Genomic DNA, 24,433 nt, shown 5'->3' on the forward strand with positions numbered 1-24,433 from the left:
TCCACAGGTGGCGGGCAGCGAGGTTCCTGCCGCGGGGAGGCCGGGGGGCCAGAGCCGAGTGGGGCCACGGGGCTGGACCGTCCCCTGTCGTTTTTCTGGAGCTTGCGGAGCTCCTGCCTCCGTCCCCGATCCGCCCTTCCTCGCCTCGTGGTTGTGACGAAGAACGCTCCTTAACTCGTTTAATTAAAAGCAAAAGAAAAGCGTGGTGCATGGCATGGGTTTTAGGGCAGGACAGGGCTGCGGGTGGTAGGTAGCTCACCGTTTTCCTTCACATGCCCGCTCTGGTCGTTCCGGAAGGTTGTGTAAGCTTCAGGGACGAGGCCTTCATCGCGGGGAGACTCGGAAGGCCTCCCGCAAATAGCCAGGTGCTGAGTGCGTGTCGGGCGCCCTGCTGGCCAGCTCCGCGTCGGGGAGAGCTAGAGGGAAGGTAGAGATCCTGGCCTTGAACGCAAGTGTAATGAGTGAAATTCTCCAACGAGGATGAACAAGGGGCGGGGAAAGCAGTGCTTGAACGTGAAAGACCCAATGCAAATGACCATGAAATGCTAAGGGACCCAGGAAGGTGGCTGGGGTCGAGGTGTGGAGGACGGGGTTGAGTTTCTAGGAAGTTTCACGGTGACGCTGGTACTTGATTTGCCGTGGAGCTCGATGCGTTCAACATTCAGACCGATTTTCCTGGATAACGGACTTCCGCGTTAACAGTGATTGAATTCTGCAAACATCAGTGACTGCTGTCCTTTTGAGAGGTTAAAAAAACAACAGCGTAGCCAGCTTTTGCCTGTAGAGGTGTCATTGTTGTCAGCTTTGAAACAATTTCAGGATGTTAGTGCGCAGAATTCAGTGGCTGTGGGGAAGAAGATCTAATTTCCTGGCTCGCGTAGGTTTTTGGAGTAAGGAGAGATTGTCTTCATCCTCCAATTCTCTAGGAGGCCTTGACTTAAGCCAGAAGAGGCTGTTCCTTCGGGAAGGGCTTGGCCTCTCTGGGAAAGCAGCCCTTTCTGATGAAATGAGTGGTAGTTGTCCCTCTCCGGGCCTGTTCTGAGCACGAACTCTGATACCTTTAGTTGATAGGTGAGCTAGCGGGGAAGTGTGGCTTCACGAAACGAAACGGGTTTAACGCTAGCAACGACTTTCTAATCTTTCTCCCGTGATGAAGTTTGGCATCTTTCGATTTTAAGTCAGTTCTATAGGTGAAGCCCATTTCCTGTTCTCCTTTCCACAGTGGAGAAGGCACCCTCCTCTGTTGCTCCTTCACAGTGTTTTCTTCTGTAATGTATTGCCTTGCGGTACCATGTAGATTGCGCGCTTTGTTTTTTTTTTTGACACAGTAATATTCTGAATAATTCCTTTTCTGTGTATTTAAATGGACTGGATACAAACACGAGGAATCAATGTCAGGATTACTTTGCTTCTGCTGGAGGTTCCACCCACCATTTGGGTTCTTTTTTTCCTCCCCCTTTACATACTTGAAATGGAGAGCATTATGATTCTTTAATTTGGAGAGATGAGGTAAATTACTGTTTGGAATTAACATTTTACTTGATTATGTTAAAAGGTAGGTTTTTATTTTTTTTTAAACTTTGTAATAGAGACATTTGTTTCTTGTTTTTTACAGTCAAATTTTTAGAAGTCATCAAACCTTTCTGTGCAGTTCTACCAGAAATTCAGAAGCCTGAAAGGAAAGTAAGTATAATATTTTAGTAACGAGGGTAGCAGAATGACTTACTCTGCTAAACCAACAAGACTGATTTACTTTTCCCAGTACTTTTTTGTCTGCAATTGCAAAAATATTACCTGCGCATCCTCCTTGGCACAGAATAAGTAAAAGAATCATTGGGCTAGGGATTTAGCTCAGTGGTGGTCTGCCTTCTGCCTTGTAAGCACAAGGTCTCAAGTTCTATCCCCAGTACCAAAAAGAAAAGAATTGTAGACCTGCTTAAGTCTACATAAGTTTCTTATGCTTCCCAAAATGATTGTTCTTTAAATTCTAATGTTTCCAAACTGAGTGTTTCTTTGGCTTGCCTGTTGGTGAAGATATGTATAGTATTCTGCAGGAGTCTACAGTGATTTTTATAATTTTTGTAGTGTAGGGTAGGATATTGTGCTTTGTTGTACTACGAATGGCCCAGTCTGCTGGGTAGTTTTGATGAATTCAGCTGTTTGATGCAAATGAATTCTGATTGTGTGAGTCCTAGCATGTATGGATTCAGTCACTGGAAAGAAAAATGACTGGAACGCAGTGGATGGTCATGTTAACTGCGTTAGCAGTACTAGGGGCAAAGAAAGAAATGGGTAAAACACATATTAAACTTAGTATTTTATTTAGAGTTTTTAAAAAATGATTTGAAGTGGTAAAAATAGTTCATTCCAGTTATATTAAAGGCATCCCAGGAAACTCTAACTTCTTGTTTAGGAAATATATTAGACTGCCTATATAGTATTATAAAGCTGTGTAATGGTATAGGCATCCTAGATGTGCCTGAGACATTGTTAACTGAGACCCATACGTGTCTTGCTTTGCCTCCTTTTCAGTTTTATTAACCGTGGTACAGTGCACGTGAAGGCTGCCTGCATTTAAATTACCTTTCTTTCTGAAAACTACAGACATGTTTGAGAAGTTCAGCTGTTGCAGACCACATTTAAATTGTGGGTAACAGAACATGTCATGATGGGGAGTGGTGGTTACGCTTTGAGGAGGATTTTTGCTTTACATGTGTGTTTCTTGGTTTGGATTGATTGTTCTTCGTATTTTGTTGTACAGATTCAGTTTAGAGAGAAGGTATTATGGACTGCGATAACTCTCTTCATTTTCTTAGTATGTTGTCAGGTACGTAACTAATATCTGTACTGCCGTAAGATCTTGATGAGTTAGAATTTGAGAAGCATATTTTAGTTAAAATGATACATGCACTGAAATATATTAAGCTTTGCTATTCTTTTTAATTTGATTATTTTATTGGGCTTACTGGAGATTGAAGCAGCATCTTGCCCAAGTGAGGCAAAAGCCCTACGGCAAAAGCTCTCTACCCCTGAGCTGTTCCTCAAGCTCTGATCTGAATTATTTTGATAGTAAAAGTGGTTATCTTCTTTGTATATTTGTATTGGTTATCTAATAATTTTGAACATTTTCCCCATTTTCTGTTTCTGTTTTTAGTAGATGGTCTCTGCCCCTTTTTTTCCTCAATATATTTAATTTTTTTTTCTTACTGCTTTAGTATAATTTTGTTCTTGTTTTTCTGGTACTGAAGATTTAACCTCGGACCTTAACACTAACGCACATCCCCAGGCCTTGTTTTAGTTTTTATTTTGAGACAGGATCATGCCAGGTCCTTAAAACTACCTAGGCTGAGCTTATGACTCTCCTCCTTCAACCTCCCTGGTATTGCAGGCATGCGTGCACCATCATGCATGGTTTAAGATAGTTTTTTTATTATATGAAAGCAACTTACATATTGCTAGTATTTTTCTAGTTTGCCTTTTATAATGTGAATAGCACATATTCATTTAAATATCCCTAAAAATAAGGTTTTAACACCTCAGTGACATACTTTGTTTAAAAATTAGTAAGATCCAGGCTACAGCCCAGCAGTAGACCCCGTACTCAAGGGTTGGAGCAAAATTCCTAATGCTGTTAAAAAAAATTAGTAAAATCCAATGATATTTTTGAATTTCATACATAAAAGTACAAAACTGTGATATTCATTGAAGTATTTTAAAATAATTTTCAGAGGGATTAAGTACATAAAATGAGGATAAAATGTGTTCTGCATATGTCACATGGTTGTAAGGATTAAAGATGATTTAGGGCACATTTTTTGAGGATTTTTAAAAGTTACTAAGATAGGTATAAGGTACTTTTAACAAATTGTGTTAGCAGAACAGACTAGGTTCTTAGTCTGTAGAAAAGCCAAATATTTTCTTTTTGAAGGATGAAATGAGGTCATTAAGGTGCTTCATTTAAATTTGTTTTGGGTAGCCATGAATAGAGAAGTCTTAAAAATTATAAAAAAGTACAAAGCAAAAAAGAACCTCTACTGTTTACTTTTGACATCTTGGAAAGCCACTTTGAGGAGGTGTGATGTGTGTGAAAGAATATCCATTTTAAAAAGTATATATTTTGAAGAGTTTTGACCAACAGGTATGCCCACAAACTACTTATTGATACCTAAATAGATGTAGAATGTTTTTATTACCCCAAAAATTAGTGAAGAAAAAAAGTACTTAATTTAAATTAAAAGCTTCTGTTCTGAAGTCATTGTTTGGAAAATGTAGGGCAAGCCACAGACCAGAAGTGACTCACAAAACCTACATCTGATGAAGGGCTTGCATCTGGGAAATAATAAAAATATTTGTAATTCAACAAATTAAAGAATCCATTTTAAACATAATGGAATTTTTATAAAGAGTAAACTAGAATTTGTTGTTTGGCCATGTTGGGCCAGATCCCCCGTCCCAGACAATACTTATCTGGTTTCTGTCCCTAATTGATTGGTCTTTTCTAGAATTTCATATAAATGGAATCATGCAGTATTACTCTTTAGTGTCTGATTTTATCATAGTTTTGATATTCATCTGTATTGTTAGTAATCAGTGATGACATCAGTAACTCATTTTTATTTTTGAGTAGCGTCCTGCTGCATGGATCAGTCACAGTTCATCCCGTGTTGAATGTTTGACCATAATAAAGTCGCTCTGAACATATGTGTGCAAGTTTTTCTGTTGACAGTTGTGTGATAAAAACATGTTCAACTGTATAAAAATTTGCCAGCTCTTTTCCAAGTGGTTGTTCTGTCTTACCTCTCCAGCAGCTGTGTGTCGGGCGTCCACTTGCTCTGCACCCTTCTCTCCTCTTGGTATTGGTCATTTTAATAGTAGTGCTAATGAGTTTGTTTGCATTTGAATTTCTTTAATAAATGATGTTGAAATTTTAATTTGCATTACCCTGACAATTTGCTGATACACTGGTACCTCGGTTCAACTCAGTTTTCTCTACAATTGTTGTCATAAACTGACCTGGATGAGAAGAGCCAAATCTTATTTCCCCCTAAGGTCAACATTGAACCTAACCATTGAATATGTTTCATTTCTCGTCCAACTTGGTCTGTGACCAGAATTGTGGGAGGAATTAAGTTCATGAACTGAAGTACCACTGTTACGGTAGAGTGGGGCAGAATAGTCCAGGTTTTGGTGCGTAACAAGGAATTGCCAAGCATATACTTCATAGCAAGTAGCTACATTTATTGATGATCATGGGATGGTAACAGGAACAGGCAGAAGGAAGAGGAACTCTCCAAGAGCCTAGGAACAGGAACCGGAATCCAGGAAGAGAAGGAACTCTCCCAGAGCTCCCATAGGACGCAGGCTTCCAGTGTTTAAAGGGTCAGACTCCTCTGGCTCCAGGTTCCTCCCATTCCATTTCTCACTGTTGTCAAAGCTAACGATCTGCTGCCTTGGGCATCACAACTTCCTAAGCTTAAACGTGGAAAATCACCAGTGCCCACAGCTGAGTGAAGGGAAAGGAGTGGCCCATTCAGGTTCCCTGTTTCTGACTGTACCACACTGTGTGGGCCAGAGGCAGAAATTCTGTCGTGCATATCCCTGCACCTTGCCGTCCTGACTTGGACATTTCATTTTATTTTCAGTTCCCAGTGCTTTTTGAAAACTTTTGTGCTAATTTTCTGTTTCTCCATCTGATCAGTTCAGGTTTCCATTAGAACATGGAGTAGTTTGTTTCTCCAAAAGACTCTGCTGTATTTTATCAGGTTTGTAAAAAGAAAAACTTGACAAACAACAAGGGTTTATTTAAGCATGAAAAGGATCATTAATCTGGCAGCACTAGACTTCAGAACCTCTGAAGAGGCTCAGAGCTCTGCTCTGGAGGCATCGGCCTTGGCTTTTATAGGTGGACTGTGGGGTACGGGACCTGGGTCTGCTGGCTGCTTGCCCAGTGTTGGTACAATCTAGTGGGAGGTCTCTACATAGCCATTGGCTGATGGGCTTTCTTGGTTGGCTGAAGCGAGATTCAAAATTAGTCCTTCCTGAAGTTTCCTGTGCATCCAGAAAGAAACCCAGCCTAACGGCCTTCTGCTTAAATTTCCTTCACTTGTTGAAAGGGCAGTATGTATGACATTGCCACCCTATGACAGATTCATAGGAGACAGCTCCTGTCGCTGCCCAAGTGTCATGAGCCCGCAGCTATAGGATTTAGGGAGAAATAAAACTGGAGCCAATTTTAATAATCCTGCGGACTATAAGAAAAGACGGCATGCCGTTATGTAGGGCAAGTTGGGGCTCTTGTTCACTTTCCCACACAACAGCTAGCCATGAAGTAATGGCTGCCTCTTAAGGAAGTCAGACCAGGTAACTTCTTTTTCACTTAGACTATATCCTAGTGTTGATTGGTTGTTACACTGCAACTTCTTTCTCGTTGCTGCTCACCTTGACTGAACAGTGTCTGTAGCTTCCCCGTTATATTTAAAGAATGTATGCTTCATGCTTCATCACTTTTGTCACCTAGGTAACATTCAGACATTCAAACAGGTTTAGTTGTGTAAGATCGCTGGGCTGGGTGCAATAGCACTGTGCCTGTCATCCAGCCACTCTGGAAGTCGAGGCACAAGGACCTAGATGAAGCCCATGAGTTCGAGATCAGCTTGCATAACCTAGGGAGACCTCCACCTCAAGAAAATAAATACAATTGCTGGTAGCAACTTTTGGAATTTTTTTTTTTAAGTTTCATGTGGAGAAATTTTTGGAAAGCAGTAATGGTTTTCTTTGTGCCTAGTGTTCACGTGGATGAGGAGGAGACATGACTGAGTGCTACACCCTAAACATGGGGCATATAATAGGCTGCAATCTGAAGTTCAGGTGTGGTGGTCTCCTTCGTAAAGAATAAGTGCTCATTGGAGAATAGTTGATATGTCCTGAAAATAATGTCATTCATAATCCCACCACCCAGGGATAATAGCCTTAGTCTTCTTTCCTGTACCTACTTCTACAGTGTTGAAGTTTCTTTTCTTCTTTCTTTTTTTTTTTTTTTTTTTTTGGTAGGGCAGGAGGTGGATCCCAGGGCCTCGGCATGCTAGGCAGATGCTCTGTAACAACTACAACCCCAGCCCCTAGTGCTGAACTTTTTAAAAGATTGTACAATTTTGTGTCTTTATATATTTACTTCCTTTTGCAGTGCTGGGGCTTGACCCCAGGACCTTGCACATGATAGGCAAACCCTCTACCACTGAGTTACCCCAGCCTCTGCACCTGTGTTCTTATACTGGGTTTCTTAACTGTGGCACTGTTGACTTTTAGGCACTTTAGGAATTTATTCTTGTTACAGGGTGTGGGGTGCTATACTGTGCACTGTAGGATGCTCAGCACCTTGGCCTCCATTTACTACATCCAAGAGCGTTGTCTCCACCGAGCTGTGACAACCACAGGTGACAATTAGAGGGCCAGGTGTCCCCTGGAAGGCCAAAGCACCACAGATTGAGAACTGGTTTATACGTAATATTATAACATAAGCTCTTTCTTATGTCATTCCAGATTTCATAAATTTTGTTGGCTGAATGTATTTTATTGTATATTTCTTCTGTCTATGGGTTTGATCTTGGATGATCAGTACCTGTAGCTTTGCACAACTATTCTGTGACTAGGCGGATATCTGTGCTGCGATGGGATATTTCTTTCTCAATTATGATAAAAAACAAAAAGATTTACCATCTTAACTGCCTGTAGATGTGTCATTTAGTAGTGTTAGGTATGTCTGCATTGCTGTACACCAGTTCTCCATATTGTCAGGAGTATTTATTTACTTGTGCAACGTACCAAGTAATGATTTCTACCTTTAAAGAACTTAACTTTAAAATATGTTTGTTTTTGCTCTTGAACCTGAGACATTTTTTAAAATAAAGCATTGGAAACATTAAGGAATGGTTTACAAATTAAAGGTAAAGTTAATTTACATACTATATTTTTATGCAATATTTGTACGATATTTTAGATTCCACTGTTTGGAATCATGTCATCAGATTCTGCAGATCCTTTCTACTGGATGAGAGTCATTCTTGCGTCCAACAGAGGTGTGTACTACTTTTCTTTTTGTCTCTATAACACTATTGATATCGAAGAGATATAAGTAATGTGGATTAATAAGTTTTTTTTTTTTTTTTGGTACTGGGCATCGAACTCAGGGCCTTGCACTTGCCAGACAGGCGTGGTGCCGCTGAGCTGCATACTCGGCCGTAACAAGTATTTTTTGATGTGTCCAGAGAGGGAGAGAACAGAAGAAGAGCCCAGTGCATATAAGAAACCCAACATGTCCATGGTGACAGTGCTGTGTGTTTATTATAATAGCAGACAGAGAAATCTGCCTTTGGATTTTTCAGTCTAGAGCCTCCTGTTTAGTTGGCATGATGACGTACTTGAAGTAGAGTTTAATATTTGGGGCAGGGAGACAGGAAAGCCTGAGCTAGCCCCACAGCTGTAGGACAGAAGTGGTGGGTGGGCAGGGCAAGCTGGTAAGTGAGGCGACAGGAAGGCAGGGGCCGCTGCATTTCAGGAATCATAACTGCCTGTTATTTGGAGATGTTTTAAATACCTGACAGGTATTTTTTAATAATCTTTTTTTAGGTTATAAAAATAATATGTGTTTATTTTTAAGGTGCACCAGAATTGATACACAGATTTATGTTCATCTGAAAACAAAACTCTCACTTCTGAACAGGAGCTTCCAGGAAATTGAAAGATTGGCAGATTCTTTTGCATGTCCCTTAACATAGGAAAATCTAAATACTTACAAAACACTATATGCTGGGTTGCTATTTGGTTTGTTTATTTAATGTCTCAGATGAGTACTTTTATTCAGTAGCTATATCCTGTGCGATTTACAAGAATGGGCTATGATTTCATTACTCATTTAACTCGTTTTGCTGTGTGCCAAGCTCTGTGCTCGGTGCTGGGAGGAGAGTAGTAAATGAGACTCACCGGGAAGCTTTATTCTTTCCAGATCATGAGCCTGCTCGCTCCCGTTTCCGTAGTCCCTTCTAGCACGTTAGTTGGCCATATCCATTATGTTTCCTGTGTCTTGAGCATTTGTCCGGTGTCAGTCACAGGTAACAAGTTGAGTGTCAATGTCTGAATGGCCAGGCCCTTGCCAGTGTCCACTTATCCCCTCTTCTCTGCTGACTGAAGTACCATATTTCCTGCATCCAATTTTCATTAAAGCTTGTTTGGCTCTATTTCTGGACTAGATCTATTTTACAGTTACAAATTTTAATTGGTTAACTTTTAAGAGAAATCTGTGCTGAATGGCTGTTAAAGTAAAAACCGTTTTATCTTTCATTATTGAAGAAGTACAGTGGTACCTCAGTTCACACACACTTTTGTTTGTAAACACTTTGGTTCACAAACAGAAGCATTTTGTAAAATTCTGTTTCTGTTTTTTTTTTTAAATTAATTAATTAATTTTTTTGTTTCTGTTTTCAAACTCTGCATTGGGTGATGAACATGACCAAGGCCCTCTTTCCCACACGAACACAAACATGGCCATCTTTTCCAGAATCGTGGGGCAGATTAAGTTCATGAGCCACTGTATTTGAAAAAATATCAAGAATAACTTAAAAATGGTGTATTTTCTCAATAAAGGGGCCCTTTTCAGCATTTATAAAACTCAGGATTTAAGGGAAACATACTCATAGCTGGGTGTGGTGGTACACACCTATAACCCCAGCATTCGGGAGGCTGAGGCAGAAGGCTCACTATGAGTTTGAGGCCAAGCTGGGCTATGTATTGGGTTCAAGCCTAGTTTGGAACATAAAGCAAGATCCTGTCTCAAAAACCAAACAAATAAAAAAAAAAAAAAAAAGGGAAACATACTCTTGACCCTGTTGAATTACTGTATGTCCCTGTAAATGGCAGATTTGGTTTTCTTATTTTTCACTTTAAATGTGATGTGTGCCTTCTATGAGGAAAAGCTTAGAAGATACAAGGGAAAAATCCTCTGCAATCCCACTGGGTAAAATAGCAGTTAACATCTTAATGACCAGATGGAATATCAGGAAACTCCTTTACTACTCAGGTAGTAAATTGAATCAAACTATTAATACTGTTTTCTAATATATTTTTGGGGCCTACTATGTTATGAACACTGTTCATGTTACTAAACATGTACATGGGTTTAGGTGACTTCCTGTGTAATTTAATTTTTGCATTAGAAGAATTAAAATATGCTTGAAAGTTATTCATTTGATATGTAGTTTTTTGGCTTATTCCGTAATTTTTATTTTGCATTAAAGATAAAACCGTTAGAGAAAGATTTCAAAATTATTCGCACAGGAATCTTTGAAGCGTTCTTTTCTTTTCTGTCTTTTCTTCTTTTTTCTGGAGTTGGGGATCAAACCCAGAGCCTTACACGTTAGGCAAACACACCACTGAGCCAAACCCCTGGCCCTTTATTTCACTTAAGTTTTGAAATTTGTCTTTTCTGGTGCTGGAGACTGGACCCAGGCCACCGCATGTGTTGAACATGTGCTGTGCTCCAGAATGCTTCGTCCCCTTTGCCTGAACTGGGTCTTTGTTGCCCAGTCTGTCCTTGAACTTGCTACACTCCTGCCTCAGCCTCCTGACTAGGGAGGATTGTAGGCATGTGCTGCTGTTCCTAGCTCAGAAGGTTTGTTTGTTTTCGGTACCGGGGATCGAACTCAGGACCTTGAACTTGCTAGGCAGGTGCAGTGCTACTGAGCTATATCTCAAGTCCTTAGAAGGTTTCTTTTAAAAAGTATTCTTTTTTAAGCATTTTATGGTTAGAACTTAACAGAAATGTACAGTTCCGTAGTATTTATAATACTTTTTACTCGGTGCTGTTTTGCAGGGTTGTATTGATGAGAGCTTGTTTCGCAGTTAATGTTTAAGGAATAAAAATGTGTTTCACATTGAAACGTGTAGTAAATGTCACTTAGGACAGACATTCTAAATTAATGTGCATCGTGGACAATGAAGACCATTCATTTTCCCCTTCCTTCACAGGAACATTAATGGAACTGGGCATCTCTCCAATTGTAACATCCGGTTTGATTATGCAGCTCTTAGCTGGAGCCAAAATCATTGAAGTTGGAGACACCCCCAAAGACAGAGCTCTGTTCAATGGAGCCCAGAAACGTGAGCATTAGTACAATTAAAGAGCTTTATCCAAATTTGAGAATGTTTGTGGTAAAGATGCTTCCTATGGTCTTTTTTTCTGTCGTTGGTTGTAAGCATGTACTCCTTTTCCCTCCCGATTTCTGTCAGTATTTGGTATGATCATTACCATTGGGCAAGCCATTGTGTATGTCATGACGGGGATGTACGGGGACCCTGCGGAAATGGGTGCTGGGATCTGTCTCCTTATCATTTTTCAGGTAAGAAATCCTATATTTTCCTATGCAGATAATAAAACAGTTTGCTCCTTTCTTTTTTTCCTACCAGTTCTTTGGATTGTTGTTATTTATTTTCTTACTTTTGAATTATTTATAATATTATAATTACTGGAGTGATTTGTACAAATTATAATAATGTAAAAATTTAAATTTATTCTATATGTAGAATATATATGTAGAACTTATATAGTTGTGCTGTATAATTATGCATCAGCCATATTTCATCAGTTGTAATATACGCATTTTTTCCTCCACATTTTGATGTCTCTAAAATCAGAACGTTTCCTGCACTCATTGGTGCCTTACAGTGCTGTTAGCCGGTGGCATTCGCTGCCCTGCATGTCGTCTTGGCTGTTGTTGCTCAAGTCGGTCCTACTTCAGTTGGTTATATGCACTGCTGGTCTAACAAGGGTTCGAGCTCAGTTGCTGACTGAAGTGTCTTTTGAAAATTTATGGTGATTTATTATTAAGTGAAAATTGCATGTACAGAAAGTCACAGAAGCCCAGGGTGGTGACACACGCCTGTAATCCCAGCACTTGGGAGCCGAGGCCAGCCTGGAATACACGATGAGACCCTGACTCAAAAAAAAAAAAAAAACAAACCAAAAAAACCCCACCAAAACAAACCAAAGTCACAAACAGCTAGATGATAAATACCTATATCTAAGTCTAGAATTCCATTTTTAAAAAAGCAGAGCACTTTGTGATGAGATATTGTGTCACAGGTTATAGTATTCTCTTAGTGGTACCCAAAATAATGGTGTTCAGTTTGAGATACTGTTTCATCTTTTATTGTTTTTTCCATTATTGGAGGTCAAAACCCAGGGGTTCTCTACAACTCACTGAGCTATGCTCCCAACCTCTTTAATTTTTTGAGATACTCACTGAATTGCCTAGGTTGGCCTCGCACATGCAGACCTCTTGCCTCTGCCTCCTGAGTAGCTGAGATTACAGGTGTGCACCACCATACCTGCCATGGTGCTTGAAGTGTAATGTGTTAGTGGCAGTGACATAACATATGTACATACGTTCATACATGTATATGTATATAGCAGTACCTCAGTTCAAGAACTCAATTCTCTCTACAGTTCTGATTGCAAGCGAAACTGGATGAGAACCAAATCAAATTTCCCCATAAGGTCAACATTGAACCTGACCATTGAATTTGATTCAGTTCTCATCCACCTTGGTTTGCAACCAGAACTGTGAAATCAGGTTCATGAACCAAGCTACCGCTATAACCTTAAATAGGCTAATACACATTGAGAGATATGACTACCTCAGACTGATAATGCTGACTTTTTTTTTTTTAAATAAGTCTTACCTAGGAAGCAAATCAAGTAAGATTGTCTAGTGAGCATGATTCAGAACAAGGAGAGTGAGATTGTTCAAGTATTTCCTGGCAATAGGGATTACTTTTCTAATAAGAAAACTATTTTTTCTCTGACTAGGGCAAGACTTTTAATAGATTATTGGGGGTCTTTGGTACTCTCTGAGATCCTTTGTTCTTCTATTTCATGTAAGATACAGTTCCACCATGTCTGTGGCAAATTTACGGCCATTGAAAATAGCAGGGAGGGGATATAGAGGACAGGAAGAGGAGGTACTCTGGGGACTGAATTTATAGTGTTCCGGACTTCTTCATAGGTTGGCCTAGGCCATGTGTCACCTTATTTACTTATTTATTCATTTTTTCTATATAGCATTTGCTTTATGGAACCTGTGGAAATGGAATGACCCTGACCTTTTTTTTTGGTGCAGGGGATTGAACCCAGGGCTCCAAGAATGCTTAGCACACAGTCTACTACTGAGCTATTCCCCCCGCCCAGCATAACCCTGATTTTTAAAAGACATTCAGAACTAGCTTTTAATCCTTAGAACATTATACATCCATCAGGTAGCTCTAGTGCCTTCCTAACAATATTACTTAGATCATCAGGAACCTGACCTAAGGAATTCTGGGTTAGTTAGATACAGAGTAACCTCTTACAGAGTCAATTAAACATTGAAATTGCTATAAAAGGAAGGTAAGCCATTCTGATGTCTGGGTATCCAGAAATCGAAGAATAGTTATATTTCAAGAATGAAACAGGCCAAGTGAATATGTAATGATTTATTTTACATAAATTCTAAATTCTTGCACGGCAGTATTTGTGTTGTGGTTAATTCTAGTGTTAATGCATACAGAAATGTTATGTATGTTCGATCTTCAGTGGGCAGTGGCCCATTTGTATCCTTCATATTGAAAATATGGGTGTACACTGAAATGCCAGGATGGTATCAGTGTGTTTCCCCTAGAAATACAGGTTTTTAAAATTGTTTGCATGTGTTGTGGAAAGTATTTCTGACCTTATTTGTTGTCTCATTCACATGGTCAGTGTTTTTCCAGGAGTGGGTTTTGAAATCTAAGTAATGGGTCTTGATTAAAATTGTAAATAAAGAAAATACAGTATGCATGGCACACAGTAAAGGTGAGTACGCTTCCCCGGACTTGGCGGCATGTGCGCGCACACACAGGGTTGGAAAGTCAAGTGCAGTTGTGAGCCTGGTTCAGAGGTTCAGCCTGCCACGTCCCCCACGCACATGCAGTGACCTTTTGTGCTCACTGTGCTCGTCCAAGGATGCTGCTGTCACTTCTGGCCTCATCCCTTTTCACTAACGTGTGTAATTTTTGCCGTCTTTTGTCTTACTCCTTTAATCATAGAAACCATTTCTCATTTAGATTTCTCGGCAGTCCTTTCTTGCAGTGGAAAAAAATGAATCAAATATCGATAAGATAGAAAAGAGCCACACTGTATTTTGAACAATACTATTTTGAACAGGGGTCTGGAGAATTCCACTTGTTTTTTTTTTGTACTGGAGATTGAACTCGGGACCTTGTGCCTGCGAGACAGGCGGTAGAACCACTGAGCTAAACCCGCAGCCCTCCAGTTGTTTCAGAGGTGCTGTGACCTTGGCCAGGTCATTTACCAGAGCTGGTGGCAGTGCATGTCGGCTGGCTGCTGGCCAGCACCTGCAGAGGTGTGGGCTGCTGTGTGTGATAGGGAGCGCTCACTCCGTCCCTGTTAGAGGCATAGTAAAAACTAGCCGTCCTGACTTCTCCTTTGTTTTGTTAAGACGTCAAACTTGGTTTTCACACAGGAAAGGGTCAGCATGTTTTCTCCTACAAGTTCTGAGAATTGTACCTATTTTCCAGTTCATTGAAAGTCAAACTAAAGAATAAGTAGACAAGTTAGGCTTTGAACAACCACTGAAATGGCAGTTAAGGAAAACAGCAACACTGTAAGGTAAGCATGCTGCAACGGTATCCCAGTTTGATCTCTCTTCTGACAGTGAAGGATGAAGTAAGTTAGAGGTGAGAGGTGGAAGGAACGGAAGTGACTTTCCCACGGCTGTAAGGTGGGGAGCTACGGGGTTGAAGGCACAGAAGCACATTTTCTTCCTCTCCCTAACAGACCGTTTAAGTCGGGAAGGATCATGCAGCTGAGGAAGTCACTTGCAAAGCAGCAGTTTATTAATCAGTGCATGCTTTTACAGAAATATCTTCTCCAAGAAGAAAAGTAAGAATGTTTAGTATCACAGAATCGTAGTATGCTTGTTTTGTTAAAAAAGATTACGAGCTTAACCCAGTGAACTCTCAACTCTCTTCAAATTTATATTCAGTCTTTGTCACTATAGAATGTATTTTTACAATGGTTATAACCTATGTTCATATTTGTGCTGTAATTTTCTACATACTGTACATATTACATGTATAAATATGTAATATATAAAATGTAACATATATTTCTTTTTGTATTTGATTTTTTAAAATGATAGTCTTGTTATGTAATTCAGGCTGGCCTTGGACTCACTGTGTAGCCCAGGCTAGCCTCCCACTCATGGCAGTCCTCCTGCCTCAGCCTCCTGAGTGCTGGGATTACCAGCATGCGCCACCATGCCTGGCTTATAGCCCTTTTTAAAAAGTAGCAACATAATCCTCATACTTAGCCTTTAATGGCATTCTGCAATTGAATCTTGTTATTCTAGCACTTATTTAGCCTTCTAGTTACTTCAAGGTATTTGCAATGCTTTCAGTTTCTCACTGTCAAGTTCTACGCTTGTTTTGTTTTAGTTTTTATTCAAGTAGGCCCTATTTAAACAATGCAAGGGAAACTCTTCCGATGGTATACTTTAAAGGTTGAAATGTCTTTTTATAATGTGACAGTATTTCTAATCCTGATTTTCAGAATTGGCTTCTGACTTAACTAAAACAAGTCGCCAGCTTCCAGCAGTCATAATAGTGATGTGACAATAATTAGGTTTGATACTGAAAGTGCCCTTGCTTTGAAATAACTCATGGTGTTCCTCTCTCCCTTTTCTTGAGTTTATTCTTGCTTCTGCTTACGTGCGTTTCTTTCCCCACAGTTGTTTGTTGCTGGTTTGATTGTGCTGCTGTTAGATGAGCTGCTACAGAAGGGTTACGGCTTGGGGTCTGGTATTTCCCTCTTTATTGCCACCAACATCTGTGAAACCATTGTCTGGAAGGCCTTTAGTCCCACTACCATTAACACGGGCAGAGGTACAGTGCGCAGTGACTGCACCTGCACGCGTTTGCTGGATTTGTGCTGAAGCGAGTCTGTAGTGTAGCAGGACTTGCCTGCAGCCTTTGTTTGCCACCGCACGGGACAGCACATGCTGGCTGTTCAGGCTCAGTACGCAGAGATGTGTGGAGCAGGCATGCTATTTCCAAAGGCGTAATGTCCAAGCTTTTGCCTCTGCTTATTTAAAATTTCACTGGTTGCAAACAGACTTTAAGAATTTTGTCTGTTGCCCTTGCTTAAGCCATTGCTGCACAAGTCATTTATCTGACTGATGGAACAGTCCCAAGAGGGTGAGAAGGTAGTGGGTTAAGATTTCTCTAAAGAAAAAACTGTTGTTCATTGTACCCTCAGGGAGTATTCATACCTTGGCTTCTCAGGCTGGCTTTGTAAGAGCATCTAAGCTTTGAGAAGATGTCATTCTGTCTTTCCCCTTTATCTTTCTCCACTTCTCAACTGCTATCTACTTTAGCAGATTAACATCTAAACTCTGGTCCCAGCCATAAGAAAATATGGTTTATTAATGTTCTTGGTACAGTAAACTTAAAAGCAAGCTTGATAGTAAAATATATTCTCTGACATTTTTATTCTGCTTTGCTGCTGTTTTTTTATTTTTTCCCAAAATACTCTCTCCTTTTCCTAAAATGTAGAGGAGAGGTAAATCTTTATGAATAAAACATTTTCTTTGGTAGATTCTCCTTTGGATGTTTTCATCAAGAATTGTCACTTGAGAAAACTTCAGATTTATGCTGAAGAGATAGATTTGCCTCGGTGATTTTTAGAAGCTGCACACATGGCTGCATTGTAAAGCAAACATTGATGAATTCTTTTGGCTTGGGTTTCAGGTTATTTGCTTTACCTTTGAGGTAATTTGGAAGAGTGTCTACAGCTCATTGCTGTCTTGATTTTTCAGGTACCGAGTTTGAGGGTGCTGTCATAGCTCTGTTCCACTTGTTGGCCACCAGGACAGACAAAGTCCGAGCCTTAAGGGAGGCTTTTTATCGACAGAACTTACCCAACCTCATGAACCTCATTGCTACAGTTTTTGTGTTTGCGGTGGTTATATATTTTCAGGTAAGTATAATCTCTGCACTTAGTGAATAGGGATGTGGATTTTTACTTTGCTCTTAGACAAGAAAATATCATTTGAAATGTTAGTGTCTTACAAGTCCATTCAAGATCCAGTCAAGCAAATGATTTCATTCTTCATACTCTAATCTGACGGTGCCAAATATTGGGATATATAGGGAAGTTTGTGTTAGCATTTTTTGTATCCCATGCTGCTACTTGTTTTCCCTCAGTAGTCTGTGTTCTCCTCTAGGTATGTCCAGTCGTCTAATTTACCGTCGATTGTGTGTTTTAGGGGTTTCGTGTTGACTTGCCCATCAAGTCGGCCCGGTATCGAGGACAGTACAGTAGCTACCCCATCAAGCTCTTCTACACCTCGAATATTCCCATTATTCTTCAGTCTGCCCTCGTTTCAAACCTGTATGTTATTTCCCAGATGCTGTCTGTTCGATTTAGTGGCAACTTTTTAGTAAATTTGCTAGGACAGTGGGCCGTGAGTATTTTATTTCTATAAAGTATTTAAAATTATAATTTACATTTCATGGTTATATTTTTAACTGAGAAAGATATTGAAACAGTTGCTGTTTTTGTGTTTAGGTTGATATCAGAGTTTATCTGGAAGAATTACAAGTGTTGTAAAACTATGATTTAAATTATTTTTAGTATTTTATTAACATTTTCATATCGTTTGAACCCTTTTAGGATAATATCACAGCTGCTTTCATAAAAATGATTGTTTTTAATCTTATTCCTGTATTGTCTGTTTATAAAAAAATACTTGCTAAAGAAAAAAAAATCTCAGCTATTTTCAGATATTATATGGCAAAATAGTTATTATTTCCTATTTTGTCCATTTATTAATGGCTGGAATAATAGTAAACTAGCTTGTGATGAACTGGGGTGGAGAGAATGCGTGTAGTTAACAAGGCTGAAGAGAGCAAGAAGTAGAATCCAGTACTTCTGACTTCCTTTAGAGATTTTATCATGACTGCTAAAACAGTCCAATCGTGTTGCTTTGAAGTGTGAATTTTGAGTTTAAAATAGTACAATTTGACAAAGTAGTGTTTTTCTTTCTATGAGTTATAGAATTCTAGAAAGGCTAATTTCCTTTATTCTTTTGCAGAGTGATTCTAAAATTTGCATGCCACTAGAAATAGCATTTTTTAGTCAGTTTTGAAATATGCTGCTTATTCTGTGCTAGGCAAGCACTCTGTCACTGAACCGCATCCCCTGCTCTGTGCATTCATCTTTGTGTTATTCTTTGCATTATGAAACACAGTGACTCTTATCTTTCTGCTTTTATAGTAGGTATTTTTTTATCTTAAAGTTTATCTGAAAAGCAAGTAACTCTTGAATGTTAGTTCAAGAAGGTGATTTTTTAAAATCCACAATATTCCTTTTTCTATTAATTTAACAGAAATTGTACCATTTGACAATTCGATCATTTACAAAAGCTTTTACATTTTTCCTTCTGTTCATTTTTCCTTTTCCTTTCCTTCCTTCCCATTTCCTCCCTACTTCCCCTTCCCATTTGAACACTCTTATATTTCACAGTAAGACTAATTCTTATAATAATGTACAAACTACACAAAGTTTAGGCAATACGCTGTTCTTTGTCAGTATTTTGACTGCATTCTTAATATTTTCAAATCCAAAAGTCACGTAAGATAGATTACCTTCATGCATTGGATACCCTCATATAATTCAGAAAACTTCACATTCTAAATATGTGATCATATTCCTATCTTCTCTAGTTTATGCCTTCTTTAAAAATCGCTCTTCTCTTAAACGCTATGTGCAAAATGTATATAATACTCACTGTACAATTTTAAAGAAGTGAAGGTAGATTCAGATATTAACCCTTATATAGACTCATTGGCTGTATGTGTTTTAAACTTTTAAAACACTGTCATGTTTTTTGAGAAATGTGAACTCAAAAATGATTTCTAGGTGGGCATATCTTTTAAAACACTGTCATGTTTTTTGAGAAATGGGAACTCAAAAATGATTTCTAGGTTGGGCATATCTATATCTCAGTTACTTCAAAGGCTGAGGCAGGAGGCTTACTTGAGCCCTGGGAGTTTGGAATCAGTGTGGGCAAAATAGTGAGAGCTCATCTCAGAAAAAACAGCCTCTAGGTGTGGAGCGCAGGGAGTGGCTCAGTGGTAGAGTGAGTGCCCAGCACGGGCAAGGCGCTGGGTCTGATCTCCAGTGCCAAAGAAAGAAACCCTTGCCGGCCAGGTTGGCAACTTGACCCTCTGATCTTGTTCTCCAGGATGTCAGCGGTGGGGGACCTGCCCGTTCTTACCCCGTTGGAGGCCTGTGTTACTATCTTTCTCCTCCAGAGTCCATGGGTGCGATATTCGAGGATCCTGTCCATGTAGTTGTCTATATTATCTTCATGTTGGGGTCATGTGCATTTTTTTCTAAGACATGGATAGAGGTGTCTGGTTCCTCAGCCAAAGATGTAAGTATTTGGTTTACTTGGAAATAAGTTTTTAAGAGCTCATAATTTTTAGGTACCAAAATATTTGTACTTTTGAAATTTAAGCTTTGTTTAGTGCATTACATTCTTAAATAAGGCAGCATCACCTGCAGTAGGCTAAGAGTTGGTCCCGGAAAGGTGAAAAATCCTACTAAACCCAACAAGATCTCTTTCCTTAGTGTGTAATTTCTCCTTAGCGAGGTGGTGATGGAAAAAGAGGTTGAGAACACTGGCTTAATGTGTGATTAACATGTAGTGAGTGGCATCAAAGCCTCAGGTCCAGTGGGAAGGAGATGAGAATGTATTACTTCTGAGTATGCGCAAAGCACTTCGCATAGGACTTAGTTGAGTTAGTGACAGTTAAAAGTTTGATGTTCAGTTGTTTTTCTCTTGGCAGGTAGCCAAACAGCTTAAAGAACAGCAAATGGTAATGAGGGGCCACAGAGATACCTCCATGGTTCATGAGCTGAATAGGTAAGTCCTGGAGAATCGTTCCTTTTTAGGTGTATATACGTGTATCAAATTTTTGATTATCACTTTATTTGTTCAAATTCATATTTAAACCACATCTATACGAGAATCAAAATTTAAAACTTAATTGTTCTTCCCATCAAACTGACTACTGTGTCTTTAAATGAAACTGTATTCCTTTCACTGTGCAGCGCAGTGTTAAAGTGATTAGTATCCTCTGTGTTGGCTGGCTCCGCATAAAGTAACCAGGGCCCTTTCTAAAATACTACTGTCTTGTCTTTATTCCAGGCATCAGATCTTTGGCCATTGGTAACAGCTTTTTTTAAATGCAGTACACTCACTTGAGGTATACAGTTCAGTGTTTGTACTGCTTAAACCCAGGGCCTCTGCATCAGCTTTTTTTTGTTTTGTTTTTTTGAGACGGGGTCTCACTATGTAGTTCAGACTGATCTGGAACTCACTGTGTAGCCCAGGCTGGTCTCAAACTCACAGCGATCCTCCTGTCTCAGCCTCCCGAGTGCTGGGATTATAGGTGTGCGCCACCACGCCCGGCTTTTTATTTTTTAAGACAGTGTTGCCTCAGAGTACCCAGAGTGTGAACTTGTGATCCTCCTTCCTTAGTCTCCCAGAGTGCTGAGATTACTGGGGTATGTCACCATCCTCACTTTAAAAAAGAAAACATTTTTTCTTTTTCATTTGGAACTGCAGTTTCAGTCTAATTCTGGAACCATTTTCATCAGTCCGAAACCTTGTATGCACTAATTATTCTTCATCCCTACCAGCCCCAGGCAACTACTTTTTATTCTGGACAATTTATGTAATTTTTCCATAAATATATACGGTCTTTTATAAATGGTTCCTTTTGCTTTGCTCATTTTCACGGTTCATCCATTTTATACTATGTATCTACTCCATTCCTTTTTATTGTTGAGTAATAGTCCTTTATGTGGTTTTACTAGATTTTCTTTCCATTCATTATTCAGTGGAAATTCGAGTTGTTTCCACTTCTGGCTACTCTGAATCTTGCCACTGTGAATCACTTGTATAAATTTTTTGAGGATGCATGTTTTCATTTATGAGTAGAAATGTTAGGTCATGCAGTGACTGCTACCGTTTTTTTTTTTTTTTTTTTTTTTTTTTTTTTTTTTTTTTTTTTGGTACGGAGGCTTGAACTCCGGTCCTTGCGTGGCAGCACAGCTGAGCTAAATCCCCAGCCTGAGCCTGTTACCATTTTGAAGAACTGCTGAACTATTTTCCAGTGGCCATTTCCTTGCCAGCACGAGTTCTTGCCTTTTGACATAAGACCCTTTAGTGAATATGAAAAGGTTCATTTTGGTTTTGCTTTTTCCCTAATGATTTGAAACACCTTTTCATGTGTTCACTGGTTGTCTCCTTTGGAGAAATAGCTATTCAGACCCTTTGCTCATTTTTAATTGGGTTGTCCAAGAGTTGGGTTTTTTTTTTCCCAAATAGAAGTCTCACTAGATATGATTTTCAAATATTTTCTTCCATTCTGTTGGTGTCTTTTTACCTTCTTGATAATGTCTTCAAATATACGTTTTTAATTTTGATAACGCCCAATTTTACTTTTCCTTTGGTGCTGCTGTTGGTGTAATAGCTAAGAAAGCGTTGCCAGAACCAAGGTCTCTTTCCTCCTAGGAGTTTCAGCTGTTCCATTAGTCTGTGGCCAGTTAGCTGTTGTGTCTGTGAGGTGGGACCCACACTTGGTTATGCGGCGTGTGGCTATCCAGCTGCCCCACAGTTTGCGAAGGCACTAACTTCTGTGAACCTCTGCCTCCTTCAGAACATAGGCTGCAGAAGCCTCCAGGGTCAGAAATTACCATTCTGCTATTCTTACTTCACCTTCTATCTTCCCTAGTTTTTCTTTTATCCTTTCAGTATTAAATTTTAAAGTTTTCTACTTGAACTACTGTTGAAGAGGGTCATCAGAATTTCATGAATTTGTTGAAACTTAGCATTTTGAAATTTACTTTTCACTCCACAAGAGGAAACTAAAGTTTGTTTAAAAATAGGAAGTATTTTAACCCCTAAATCTTGGTCCAGGGTTCTGTCCTAGGAGTGGTGCTGCCTTTCTTGATCACACACTTTTCTTTTAAATCTCAGCCAGAAATTGCCTTGATCGCTTTCTTGTGGTCATCTCTTGTGTGCAGCCCGCCAGTACTCTTTCTTCTGACTGTTGTGCTTGTCCCCTAGGTACATCCCCACAGCGGCTGCCTTTGGCGGCCTGTGCATTGGAGCCCTGTCGGTGTTGGCAGACTTCCTTGGCGCTATTGGCTCTGGCACTGGGATCCTGCTTGCAGTCACTATTATTTATCAGTATTTTGAAATCTTTGTTAAGGAACAAGCTGAAGTTGGAGGGATGGGTGCTTTGTTTTTCTAAATGTTCAGATATTTCTTTTTGTGTGTGAAAGGGAAAATAATGACACATTGTTTTTTGTCAAATAATGCGGGTTCCCCTTTTCTCCCCAGTTTGTTTTCAAGTGCTAACTGTCCCATTTGTGAAATGGGCGCTGAGCTAAGCCTGTGTGCAGCTTTAGCACCAGCTGCCTTAAAACTAAAGTTTACATTATTCATTTAAAAATGTACATGGAGCATTGCCTGTGATGCTGGAAACCAGTGTATCTACCTTGCTGTGTTAAATCACGACAGTGAGACAGTGACATGGATCAGTTTGCACACAACATTCAGAACACTATATCCTTCCCTTGTTTAAAAATAAATGTAGTTCAAATTGCCATTTTGCAGTATTTTTGAGCTTACGTAATGAGTTCTGGAACATTTATATCTAATCTATATTTTAGATAATTTTTATACTTTTTTAACTCATAGTATCCATGTTCCCTTCCCTACCCTCCCTCCCTCTCCATCCCCACCCAGTCTTTATTTCTGTTTTCCCAAAGCAGCCACTTGGCCCATGGGCAAAATCAAGCATTGAAGTTTGCTGTTGCTAGAAATGATTGCTTCTAACTACTCTTCCTGTTTTTCATTCCTCCTTTCTTCCCAGGGACAGCATGACCTGTGCTGTTTGACTGTATTGGCTATGCCTTGTAATTCCAACCAGTCACTTGAGAATACTCTTTCAAGACACTGTGCCCCAATTCTTTTCTTTTTTTAATCCCTAAAGCAAAGATCGAATTCTCAAGCAATGTCTGTAGTTCATTGGGGGTGAACAATGAGTAATTCATGCTAGAAATTTGTCTTTTGTTGTACTTATGGCAGCAAGAAGTGTAAACAGTAGACAATAAACTTTTATTTAATAAAACTGTTGCAGTTGTGTTGGAAAAATAAAGGAATCTGATATTCAATGTTCTCTAAGATTATTTGTGTAAATTTCATTGTACTTACACAGAAACTTCTGAAAGAAGTCAAATGTATTCCTCAGTGTTTAATTATGAATCATCGAGAAACTGGCTAGCTTAAGAGCACTCACTGATGTTGCTGACATTTGGAAAGGAACTGGAAGACAGTGGTCTCAAAATAACATCCTAAGGGCTATTGTAATGGAGACCACAGTCTCCATTTGAAACTGCACAGTTCTTTGTAAATAATTCACTGTTTACTTCCCTCAGAAGGGCAAATTTAATTTTTAACATTTTCCTAAGTACATTTTGTTTAGTTATTTTCTTAGTTAAGGATAGGAAGTACGTCTTAACAGGGTCACAAAGCCAAAAGGGCACAGAGATAAAAGCAGAAGGATGGCAGCAGTCGTCACTGGTGTGTACCTCCCTGCTGCCTATGATTCCCAGTGTGAATTACGTCGTTTGCTTCAAAAGACAAACAAGGCTGTCTGCGGGAAACTTGGAATTTTTAAGTGCAGCAGTTTACAAGTGCTGGTCACTGAAAACATCCAAAATGCTGGTTCTCAAGCTGCCTTGATCTCCAAGGCACTACCCTGTGATGCTCAGCGGGGCCTTAGTTCAGCAGCAGCTGTCCCCTCCAGTTGCTGTCTCAGGAAGAAAGTGAGGAAAGGCCAAGTAGAGTGTACAGACCTCAGTCCTCTGCTGCTGGGATGGCTTTGGAAGACGGTATGTGTGGAAAGACGCCTGCTGGGATACGTGCCTGTCTTCCTGATTTTAAAAGTGGGGAACAACATGGGAACTCACAAGATGCATCCCTGGAAGCTCGGAAAAAGATGAAGTTCTTTGGAGAAGCAAGCTCATGAGGAGAAATCTGTATAGCAAATAATCAGGGAGGCCAAGAAGTCCTTGTATAGGTCCCTTTTCTGAAAACTAGAAATATTAATGCAGTAAATAGCCATGTGCTTACCTGGCTACAGAAGTGTTCATTTTGGGGTTGAGGATAGGAATAATTCACCTAATTTGGAACTCAAATCCACTTATAGAGATGTTCCCCTATCTCCCAGACTCAGTTAAAAAAGTAGAGGTTGAGGTTAAAAAAAA

At 39.6% G+C, this 24,433-nt stretch overlaps 1 protein-coding gene across 1 annotated transcript; it reads left to right on the forward strand.

Moving 5' to 3' along the window:
- The first annotated feature begins 648 nt into the window (after positions 1–648).
- Positions 649–23,525, forward strand: Sec61a2 (SEC61 translocon subunit alpha 2). Its single transcript, XM_033765958.1, has 12 exons — positions 649–694; positions 1,616–1,683; positions 2,762–2,827; positions 7,997–8,075; positions 11,020–11,151; positions 11,281–11,390; positions 15,816–15,969; positions 16,902–17,062; positions 17,352–17,549; positions 19,332–19,523; positions 19,939–20,015; positions 22,227–23,525. Exons 1-12 carry the CDS (start codon positions 649–651, stop codon positions 22,411–22,413), a joined length of 1,470 nt encoding a protein of 489 aa, XP_033621849.1. The 3' UTR covers positions 22,414–23,525.
- The last annotated feature ends 908 nt before the right edge of the window (positions 23,526–24,433 follow it).

Source organism: Fukomys damarensis, unplaced genomic scaffold, assembly GCF_012274545.1.
Source record: "Fukomys damarensis isolate Sample0158 unplaced genomic scaffold, DMR_v1.0_HiC HiC_scaffold_19, whole genome shotgun sequence".
In the NCBI taxonomy this organism is placed as follows: domain Eukaryota; kingdom Metazoa; phylum Chordata; class Mammalia; order Rodentia; family Bathyergidae; genus Fukomys; species Fukomys damarensis.